Source organism: Tasmannia lanceolata, unplaced genomic scaffold (assembly GCF_043159265.1).
Source record: "Tasmannia lanceolata isolate RefF3 unplaced genomic scaffold, GAP_Taslan_0.1 ptg000019l, whole genome shotgun sequence".
NCBI classification, from domain to species: domain Eukaryota; kingdom Viridiplantae; phylum Streptophyta; class Magnoliopsida; order Canellales; family Winteraceae; genus Tasmannia; species Tasmannia lanceolata.
In genome coordinates this window covers 31,173,403-31,185,287 of record NW_027518696.1, presented here as the reverse complement: position 1 = coordinate 31,185,287, position 11,885 = coordinate 31,173,403, and the positions used below count along the sequence as shown (strand labels likewise).

At 40.7% G+C, this 11,885-nt stretch overlaps 1 protein-coding gene across 1 annotated transcript; it reads right to left on the bottom strand.

Annotated features, from left to right (window-relative positions):
• Positions 1-254: 254 nt before the first annotated feature.
• LOC143852498 (uncharacterized) lies at positions 255-2,938 on the bottom strand. Its single transcript, XM_077361882.1, has 3 exons — positions 1,825-2,938; positions 429-1,704; positions 255-276 (listed from the first exon to the last, which is right to left on the bottom strand). The coding sequence occupies exons 1-3, from the start codon at positions 2,936-2,938 to the stop codon at positions 255-257; spliced, it is 2,412 nt and encodes an 803-aa protein (XP_077217997.1).
• Between the last annotated feature and the right edge of the window lie 8,947 nt (positions 2,939-11,885).

Below are 11,885 nucleotides of genomic sequence, written 5' to 3'. Positions count from 1 at the left end.
CAACCCATCTTCTCTGTCTCATATTCAGCTCTTTCTGATCAAAAAGATACTTGAGGCTCTTATGATCTGTAAAAACCTCAAACTTGACACCATACAAGTAGTGTCGCCATATCCTCAAAGCGAAAACCACTGCTGCTAATTCCAGATCATGAGTTGGGTAATTCACTTCGTGCTTCTTCAACTGCCTCGAACCATAGGCAATGACCTTGCCTGATTGCATGAGCACGCAACCCAAACCTCGAAATGATGCATCACTATACACCACAAAATCTCCTTCTGCGGTAGGAAGTATCAAAACTGGAGCTGATGTCAATATTTTCTTCAATTCTTGAAAACTGCTTTCACATTCTTCATTCCAAACATATTTAACATTCTTCCTGGTCAATTTAGTCAAAGGTCTAGCTAAAATTGAAAAGCCTTCAACAAACTTCCTGTAATACCCGGCCAGACCCAAGAAACTTCTGATCTCAGTAACATTGGTAGGTTGCTTCCAGGAAGTAACTGCTTGAATCTTAGTAGGATCCACTTCAATTCCTTCTTTTGATATCACATGACCCAAAAATGTAACACGCTCGAGCCAAAACTCACATTTAGAGAATTTTGCATACAACTGATTCTTTCTCAAAGTCTCCAATGCAAGTCCCAAATGCTTAGCATGCTCCTCTTCAGATTTCGAGTAAATAAGGATGTCATCTATGAATACCACCACGAACTGATCCAAAAATGGCTTGAATACTCTATTCATCAAGTCCATAAATATGGCTGGTGCATTTGTCAATCCAAACGGCATTACGACAAATTCATAGTGACCGTATCGAGTACGAAAAGCTGACTTTGAAATGTCCTCGTCTCTGATACGCAACTGATGATATCCATATCTCAAATCAATCTTCGAGAAATGAGTAGCTCCTTGCAACTGGTCAAAGAGATCGTCTATCCGAGGAAGAGGATAACGATTCTTGATAGTCACCTTATTCAACTGCCTGTAGTCAATGCACAAGCGAAGACTACCATCCTTCTTCTTCACAAATAGCACAGGAGCTCCCCATGGGGATGAACTGGGTCTAACAAATCCCTTCTCCAACAATTCTGATAACTGCTCCTTCAATTCTTTCAATTCAGCCGGGGCCATTCTGTAAGGTGTTTTAGAAATAGGCTCAGTCCCTGGCACAAGATCGATAGTAAAGTCGATCTCTCTGTGGGGAGGTAATTCAAAGTCTTCTGGAAAGACATCCAGAAACTCCCTCACCACAGGGATGTCTGAAACAGACAACTCAATACTGACTTCTTCCTTCTCCATGAAAGCCAGAAAGCATTCACATCCTTTATTGATCAACTTCTGAGCTTTCACAGCTGCAATTACTTTAATCTTCTTCATAGGGCGCTTCACTCCCTCAAAAATGATTTCTTCTTCTCCAGGAATTGTAAATTTCACGATTTTATGAAAGCAATCCACATTAGCATGATAAGCTGCTAGCCAATCCATACCAAGGATAACTCTAAAATCGTTCATCTCCAATAGCACTAAATCAGCCAAAAGCTCTCTACCACCTATCTTTATAATGCATCCCTTACACACTAAATTTGTGATTACATCATCTCCTAAAGGAGTAATAATTCTCAAAGGGAAATTTAGAGTAATAGGGGTCAAATTCAGTTCTTTCGCAAAAATTGGTGATATGAATGACAAGGTAGAGCCAGAATCTACAAGAATATGCACAGATGTATTATTAACAAAAAGCTGACCTTCAATGACTGCGTCGGAGGCATCAGCGTCTTGTTGATTAAGCGCATAGACTCAGTTGACAGGTGCTTGAGATGCACTCTTCTCCAGATTCTGCTGGCGATTCTGATACCCTTTCCACTGATTCTGCTGCTGCTGCTGCGCTGGGGGTTTCTGCTGCTGCTGATTATTATTAATTCGGTTCCCCTGATTCATTGCTGGCTGAAAATTCTGCTGCTGCCTTTGAGGTCTCGTGTCCCTAAATGTAGGCTTAGGACACTCCAAAATCTTGTGACTCGGGTCTCCACAGTTGTGGCAGACATTCATCGTCTTCCAACACCTTCCAGCATGAAATTTTCCGCAAATAGCACAAGGAACCCTTGCAGGAACTCCATCTTCCATTCTCTGTCTCTTAGGCGGCGGCACTTGATTCCTGCTCCCTGATGGCGGCATTCTGGCAGCCATAATCACTTTCTCACTACGCTCAGCCATCTCGGCTTTCGCGCAAGCTTCTACCAAAGTCTGAGGTTCATGAAGAACAACTTTCGCCATAAGAGATGGGCGAAGGTTGTCAACAAACTTCGAAACTTTATCCTCCTCTGTAGAGGCATAGCCAGGTGCATACCTCGACAACTGCCTAAACTTGGCTCCATACTGAGCCACAGTCAAAGATCCCTGCTTCAGAGACGCAAACTGAGATGCCAATTCCCTCTTAACATGGTTAGGAAAGAATTGGTTGTTGAACCGTACTTTGAATTCGGTCCACGTCTCATTCTTAGCATAAGGATAATTTTGCAGTAAGGATCTCCACCACACTCCTGCTTGGTCCTTTAGTAAAAAGGTAGCCAAACGGATTTTCTGAATATCACTGCACTCCATCACTTCAAAAATTCCTTCCACTTCCAAAATCCAGTGGTCTGCAACCAAAGGGTCTCCCACTCCTGTAAACTCCGATGGCCTGTAGTCCCTGAACTGCCTGTGCAGCTTAGTCGGATCTGCTGCAGGCGCATGGCGAGCTGCTAGAGTGGTTGCAATGCTCTGCAAAGCGGCCTGATTAGCTGCTTGGTTTTGGGCTATGACTGTCTGAGTAGCAGCCTGTGCCTGAGCTTGACCTCTAAGGAGATCAGCAATCATGAGTAAAGGATCTGCTCCTTCACCAACATGGGCACCACCACGACCTCTCCTAGCATTACCTCGCAACTCTCTTTGATCCATCTGTCAAAAGAACACACAATTGTTAGTTCATAAAAATTCTAATTTACTTAATTTAATTATGATCATGTAAATTGTGGTTAGGTTGTACTTTAGTTAATTAGGTTCAACTACCCAACCTTAGACATATACCCAGACTCGCACTAGGTTCCTCACTGACTAACCTAGATAAGCTCTGATACCACCTCTGTAACGACCCGGATTCTCAGGCTAAATTTTGAGGCAATTCTGAGCCTAGCTCTTTATAAAACAGAGCAAACGAGCCCCGAAAATCCGGATTGCTACGCCTCTCAAAAAAATAAAAGAGGCACAAAACACATTCATTCTTTCATACAGCGGAAGTCTTAGTTAAAAACACATCATTTATTTAATGAAATAGAGACAAAAATAAGGGAAGAGAATTTTATTCCAATACTTTCAATAATAACTCCACAAATTTGCCAAATTAAATATCCATGCCCCAAAGGACTTTGGAAAGAAAACTAAAAGAAATAAATAACTGCCTAAACTATGCCATCTCTCCCCATCCCATTGCCTAGGTCATCTCATCAGCAAATGCTCCTTCGTTTTGATCGATTTGCTGGTTTTCTGGATTTTCGCCATTAAAGTCTGTTGAAAAGTTTTAAAGGTCAGGATGCAAGAATAACGGTTATGCAGAGTAATAAAACTTAACTTAGGCAATTGAAGATGTAAAGATATAATCATCTCATATTAGAGGCATATCAAAGAAATTTAGCATATCAAGAAAGACATGGTATTTGGTGCAACAATAAGCAATAATATAGAGGTTTTTCTGATAGCACCTTTGAATTTGCAAAATAGGACTCTTTGTTCAATATGATTGTTCATTAGAGACTATTGCTCTAGTCATTAGAATCTAAGGTTCTAAAATCGTTTAGAGACTATGCTCTTCCCTTTCCTTCCCCATTAATTTCTATACACAATGATACCCATGTAGAATTATAACCTTCGAACTGTTTTTGTACGAGGATACCTTTCGCACTGTTTTTGTACGAGGAGTTCATGTAGTTCTTTTGACCTTCTCGCCCCTTTTTGGGTACGAGGGAAATGGTATCAAGGGTATATGAAACTATGGCCTTTAAATCATCTCCATCATAGGGTTGTGGGTTTTCAATGAAAGCCATGAATTGGATTCAAGAATCAAGAAACAAAAACATAAGAGGTTTTATCTAAATTTTCAAGAACTCTAGTTATAGTGTAGATTACAAAACATAATCCGAAATCTTGCCTTTGCCTTTGAATGGATTGGTTTGATTGATGTGATTGATTACTTGAATTGAGAGAATTGAATGAAGCTTGATGGATCTTGGAGTTGAAAGCCCTTCCTTCTTCTCCCTTTCCTTGAATTCTCCTTTTCTTACTCTCCTTAGGTTTTAGGGTTTTGATTTATGAAGAACATTAGGTTATGATAGTGTATATATATGGTCATGAATCTTTTTAGGGTTTGTTTTGGTGTTAACTCACCCAAAAAGGACGGAAATCGGCACTTCATAGAGAGTTTGGAAACTCTCGGATTCTCAATCCGCGACATTCTCGAAGTTCCGAGGCATTTTCTCGGAGTTCCGAGAAATGCTCTCGGAGTTCCGAGAACCGGATTCCAAAACTACTGTCCGATTTCTCGGAATTCCGAGGTTATTTTCTCGGAGTTCCGAGATCTCTCCAGTAGTTCTCGGAGTTCCGAGTTTTTTTTTTTTTTTTTTTTTTTTTTTTTTTTTTTAGGGTTGTTACATGGGCCATGGTCTTTGGGCTTAAGTCCTAGGTTTTCAAACACATTTTTGGGTATGTGTATGATTTTCAAAGATGTAAAAAGTTTCAATGATGTAAAAAGTTAAGTGTGAAAACCATTTGAAAACCTTTGAAAGTGCATTTAACATAAAATCAAGGGGACTCTAAATACATTCTAAAAATAAGAACCTTGAGTCTTCTTGGAATGTAAAAGCTTCTTTGCACTTCCTTCGACTTTCGGCTTGAGTGAATATCTTGACCTTGATTCGGCTCTTGTGACTTCTCCTCCAATCTTCAATGCATGTTGAGGTACATGAGGTGTCACCATGGCATGTTCAACTCCAAGCTCCTTCTTGACACTTGTTAGGAACTTGTGGAATCTTCATGTTGAGCTTCTTGACTTGAACATCCTCCAATGATGATGTCTCCAATATGGGTGCAAGCACTTGGTTCCTTTAATCCTTAATGCACAAGCCATGTGTTGAGAAGAGTTGTGTATGGCGATTATGACATGAAAATCCTGTATATAACACAACACCTCAAATCAACACATTAGTCCATAAATGCTAATCAATTTGAGTTTGCTAGCATCAAAACAAAAAGGTAAGGTATATGATTAACCCATGGGAACCCTTGGGCTTACAGTGACAAATACGCCAGAGGTTAGGGCGACTAGGAATGCGGTTCCCCGTTTGCTGGTAAGGGGGTCTGGTTCATGGCGCTTTATCTGTTCCGCCAAACAGGATTTTAAACCCTTGGTTAGATTCAAACCGGGGCGTGGGAACGAAGTAAGATTCTGGACGGATTTATAGCTGGGTGAGGCGCCCATTGCCCCTGTCTTCGGAGACTTATTCAGACTCGCGCTGGATCCCGAAGCAAGGATAGTTGATTACTTACGTCAGGAGAGCGGCGACCCCTTTTGGGACATCCATCTTCGCAGGAATCTGAAGGATGATGAGATTAATCACCTTACTTCCCTCCTCGCTCGATTGTCGGACTGTTATTTATCTGATCATGAGTGTGATAAATGGATCTGGATGCCTGAGATCCAAGGTGGTTGCTCCTTGAAGTCTTTCTTTCAAAAAATGGATGTGGGATCGAGGAGGGCCTCTAGTAAGTCTCGTCTATGGAAAGCAAACGTCCGGCCTCAGATATAGTGCTTCGCATGGACGGTAACTCATAGGTCCATTATCGTCTTAACGAAAGAAGGATTCAATGCGCTAGCTAGTGTGTCTTGTGCCGCAACCATGAAGAGACGTTGGATCATGTGATCTTACTATGCCCCTTCTCTTTTGCGGTATGGACGGGTATTCTTTACTTTTTTGGGATTTCTTGGGTACACCAAAACAGCGTCACGGGCTGTTTTGACATTGCTAAACTAGTCTGGTGGTTTCCATGAGCGCTTTGGGCATTCGATGTGGTCTGCTATGCCTTTTGCTGTGATATGGCACCTTTGGGCTGAACGCAATGGACAGATATTTAATGGTAAATCCAAGCATTTCCGGCATGTTATCTTGGATATAAAAATTAGCATTATTAATTGGGCAAAAGCCAGGGGCGGGATGTCTTACTCGTTGTCTGATGTACTTCAAAATGGACGGTTGATTATGTCGGAAAGAAAGATCTCTTCGCCTGTAATGCCTAAATGGGTCCCCCCACCTTACGGCTGGGTTAAACTTAATTTTGACGTGTCGTCGCTTGGTAACCCGGGGATGGCTGGAATTGGGGGTCTGATTCGCAACTCTAAGGGCCAATTTATAATGACGTTTTCTGGAACTGTTGGGATATGTGATACCAATGAAGCGGAAGCAAGAGCCCTATTATTTGGACTGAAATGGTTTCGATCACATAATCTCGGCCTGTTAATTGCAGAAGGGGATTCCTCAAATGTCATTGCTTGGGCTAATAACAAATGCTCGAGGCCCTGACAACTCTCTCATATTTTGGATGAGATTAGGGACTTAATCTGTTGTCTGAATCCGCAATTGTCACATCGAAGAACGGCAAATTCTAAAGCGGATCAACTGGTGAAGGTGGGGGCATCCAGTAATGAAATGTTTATTGATTTTATCGAGGATGACATCCTACCCATTGTCGTCTAAGGGTTCTGTGGAATTATTTGGGATTTTTGGGGACATCTTTTCCTCGGAATCTTTGTTTGTAATAATTTTTTATTATTAATAAAAGGGAAATTTATTAAAAAAATGTGAGGTGAAATATTGAATGAAGGGTAGACATTTCAAATTCATGAAAAGGGGGCTGTTAGGTACAAAAATATTGCATTTAGGACAAGTATACCCCCTTGCTTTTCCCACCACCTTTTTAGGCTCTAATCCTCATATACTTTTCACCTACTCATTTCACCTTTTATCTTCTTCTTCCCCAAGCCTTCCAACGTGTGAAACTCCATTGCCATTTGTTTCAAGCTCCATTGCCATTTTATTTTGGAAAAAAACTCCATTGCTTCTCACAAATTTCTATTGGTTGATTGTAGACACCCCATTTTGACCTGACCCAATTTCCCAAAATTTCCAAAAATCGAGGTCAAATTGCAAAAGAACATGAAAAATCCGAAATGCCCGTTTGGAGACCATCTTTTGAAATATTCTGAAAGCCCGAATGATCCCCGAGCTCCATTGATATCCTTCGTTCAATTGCCCCGACCTTTTCTTTCATTTTTGCAAAAATAAGAAAGCCTACAAAAAATACCCCTGAGTTTTGGTATTGGCCCTCCTTTATTTGTACCCCCAAGCTCCGAATGCTTGGATATAACCTCATTTTGATATTTTCGCTAAGTCGTCTTGTACATTTGTGTGTAAGGAGCTGCCAAGGAGTTGTTACCCTTCCCAAGAGCGGTCGTACAAATTTTCAAGTGAATCGGGCAAAAAATGGGGGAAAAGACAAGTCGAGTTTGTACACGTATCAAAGCTTAGTAGTGTGGATATCAGCTTTCTTCATCACAAGAAGGGGCCTGAATCAGCAGGATGAGAGTGCTCATTAATCGCATGAAAGAAGTAAAGGCAAATGGGGGGGACGTTTGTAAAAGTGAAATTACCACTCTCTTTGAGGGTATTTTTGTATGTTGTATTGATTCCCTTTGCAAGCAACAAACATGAGCCATTAGATCCAAAAGCTGAGGTGTAAGGTTGAGATTAGATGGAACATTCTAGATTTCTAATGTTTGTTAAAAGGTATTAGGGCTAAAACAGAGAGATGGATGGCTGAGATGATAAAAATAATAAAAGGAGGGCCAAGATTAGTTGCAAAGAGGAGCCCTAAGTCTATTACTCTCCAAGAGAGCTCGTGGGCAAGAGGGGGGTCTTCTTCACTTTCCCCCAACAGGGAGTCTCACTTGGCAGCCACACAAAGGAGGAGAAAGAGAGAGGGAGCTCGAGCTCCACTCATCCGAACCACCATCTCCAGCCATTCTCGCCCCTCCATGGTCGCACCTCCCTAGCATCCACCATCGCCATCTTCACCCATACAAATCCGACCCTACCTACCCAAAACGCTTGGATCCTTTTCACCTCCTCCACCATCAAACCCTCCATTTGCAGCCACCTCTTCTCTACAGCCATTCATTTTCCTCACCTCCATCACCATCTTATCTACCCTTTAGATCTTATCATCTTTATTTGTTACGTGCTTATTTGGGTCCCACCTTGCCTGAAATAAATCACTTGAGATATTTGTTATTTTGAGATTTGATTTGTAGTTATTTAGTTAGTTAGGAGTCTTAGAGATAAGGCTTATCTAGGTTAGGGATTTTTAATAAATAACTTGTACGTAGCCTTTCTTTGTTCAATGAGAATTTTATCCCCAAAAGAGTGTGTTTTGTGCACAGAGGAGGACGACCTTACCCTCGAAGTGGGTCAAGAGGCTGATCTTCCCTCTAAGAAGATCAAATCCGTTACGAACCGATTTAGGTTCGTAACAAATTGGTATCAGAGCAGCCGGTCCTGTGCCATGGATACATCATTGGAGATTTTGGATTCCCTCTGTGATGATTTTTAGAAGATGAAAGTATCTGTTTCAAGAATGATAGAAGAGCAACGACGATTTGCAGAAGGCCTCAACAAAATCAGCATGCTAATCAAGGAAATGCGCGAGGATGAAAGAAAGCAAATCGAAGAAAAGAAAGTTCCAAAAAGGAAACGGCGGAATAGAAAAGAGGAGAAAAGAAGAATTGAGAAAGAAAGCAGATATTAGAAAAGGCGAAGAAGACACAAAAGAGAGGTCATCACAGAAGAGTCCACCGTTCATCTTCCCCTCAATCTATCCTACGTAATCGAAAAGACTCTCATCCACAGCCATTCGTGTGTTATCATCTAAATCGTTCCAAGAAAATGCACCGAAGGATCTTCGATGGACGACACGATGAGATCGGTTGGAAGATGGAGTTGTTTCAACCATTGATTTCAACTATATTTTTCGCGAAGATGATGCCCACTAAGATTTGGGACCCCGACGGAAGAAATTATCTTCTCCACTGTTCCAACCTTGAGGACAAGGTTGATTTCAAGGAGGGAGGAATGTTACGTGCTTATTTGGGTCCCACCTTGGCTGAACTAAATCAGTGGAGATATTTATTATTTTGAGATTTGATTTGTAGTTATTTAGTTAGTTAGGAGTCTTAGAGATAAGGCTTATCTAGGTTAGGGATTTTTAATAAATAGCTTGTACGTAGCCTTTCTTTGTTCAATGAGAATTTTATCCCCAAAAGAGTGTGTTTTGTGCACAGACGAGGACGACCCTTCCCTCGAATTGGGTCAAGAGGCTGATCTTCCTTCTAAGAAGATCAAATCCGTTACGAACCGATTTAGGTTCGTAACATTATTACAGCCACCACCACCATCACTACCTACATCTCAACCACTACCACCTCTAAACCCATTTCTGCAAATCCGAGCACCCTTCTCATTGATTCCGACACCACCTCCATTGCTCTTCAGCCACCATCTCCACCACCATCTTCAACTTCCCCTGTTTCTACCCTTCTCCCATTTCTAACCTCCATCTCAGCCACCTTTTTCTTCATCATTTCTCCTTTGATTTCTCACCACCACCACTATCTCCACCACCATCAGCTTCCTTTCACAGTCACCAAAGACCCTAACCCTCTACTTCACTAATCCCTAACCCCAATTGGATCCGCCATCACTCCGATCACCTCCATTTTTGTTTCTCTGAAACCCTATTCTCTAATCAGCGATCACCCTCATCAATCGAAGAGAGGAAGATTGAATCGGCAATTTTATTGGTTCGAGGGATCCGCTACATCACTACAATTCGGTAACTTCCCTTGCTACATGTTCAGGTAACGCTCTTCTTTTAGCTTTTGAAATCTTCATTATTCAATTCTTAAAATCTCATGAAATTAGTTTGTTTGTGTTTGGATTGTTTTTTTTTATAATGGTGTTAGAAATGGTAATGGTTACTTGTTTTCTTCATTTTCTTTGTACCAATAATGAGAAATAAAATGAGGTCAGTGCCATCATCAAAGCATAGTATCAGTGGCTGCTAATAGTAGTTCAACTATGTTTTGATTCATTACATACTTTGCCTCTATTGTGTTGTTGGCTTTCCTATGACTTCTTCTTTTTGGAAATTGAAATTGTCTAAATGATTGAGGTATCTTGATATAGGAATCAAACAGTGTAATGATTGTACAAAATTCCTTCTCTTTGAAAAATGGTATCAACCCAATCATATTGAGGTGTATTTGCATATATCCGAGCAAGATTTAGGATGGAGTCTAGTCTTGGACTCATTTATGTTTGGGATGTCAGATTATTGGCAAAGATTAAATCATGTTATGTGGTTGGAATTTGATGTACAATTGTGAGTTAATTCATGGCTGTAAAGGTACTCGGTAACTTGGATGTGATAGTCTTGATATTATCTATTTCTAAGCTTATCCATATTGGGCATTCCCTTTTCTTAGCAATTGCATCAGCTTTTAAGCTTACCCATATTGTCTTGATGCTATTTTTTTTCCTCCACTCGATTGCCAATGTTAGGCTTCTCTGTTTATCAGTTGCTTAACAACCTTGTGAATTCAAAGAGTTGGTTGGATCGTATGCTTTGGGTAATTAGAAAACTTTCTTTTCTTCATAGGCCTGACATCTATACAACCATGTGTTGATAATTGCATATAAATTGCTTGTCTTTCTCTGTTTGAGCTAGTTTCCCAAAAATCTCAAAGAAGTGTGGTGATTCTGAGGGTGGTAGTGCAACTATCAAAATAGAGCATGGCCTATGCCATTGCTTCTAGCTGATTGTGTAGACACTTATGTCTTAATGGCTGCATAAAATAAATCCCACCCTATTTTAACTGGCAAATGTTTCAATCTTGTTTATGAGTGAACGTTACAAATGAAGTCATTTCATTCATTTGTGGAGGAAATGCCCACTGCGGGTTTGGTCTGATGCATGTTACTTGTGATGATTTGATGTCATGAGGGTCATAACAATTCCTTACATTTGGGCCTTTTGGGGCTCGAATGCAACTATGACTTACTCTTTTGGCATTGATCATTATTATCATGAACATTCGGGTCCACTCCAAGGTCATTCGAATAGCTCTTACACATGAGGATATTTTGGCTACAAGTTAATGGCATGACCTTATTTGTAACATTTATTCTAATACAATGAATGTGTTTACAAGTCGTCAAGCTAAAAAACCATCTTTACAAATAAAGTAAATAAGAAGTCATTTTATTCTGTCGCACTTGCGCACTTGTAAAATGGTAGTGTAAACATTCAGTTCATGTGGATTTGAAGTCATGTGCATGTGAAATTCCAAGGGTAGGCCCGAGTACTATTCTAATGGCAACTAATGAGGGGGTAAAATTGGGTTCCTAATGAGTTTTAATCTTTTGAAAACTTCTAACCCAATTTTGAAGATTAAGAGATCAAAGAATGAAAATTAAGCACACAAGTTAAATCCTAAGTGCAATGCAAATGTAAAGCAAGAGATAAGAGAGAGTGCACCTGAGATTTAAAGTGGTTCGGTCCTCCAACGTGAGGCCTACTCCACTCCACCAACCAAATCCGTTGATGGCTTCACTATTTGATCTTCTTAACTTCGGCGAAGATCGGTGCCGATTACAATTCCAATTGCCTTTAACCTTGGTGGCAATCCTCACAACGGAGAGTGGGCTCCGCTTCTCCGAACACTCGCCAGAATACAATCGTTTGA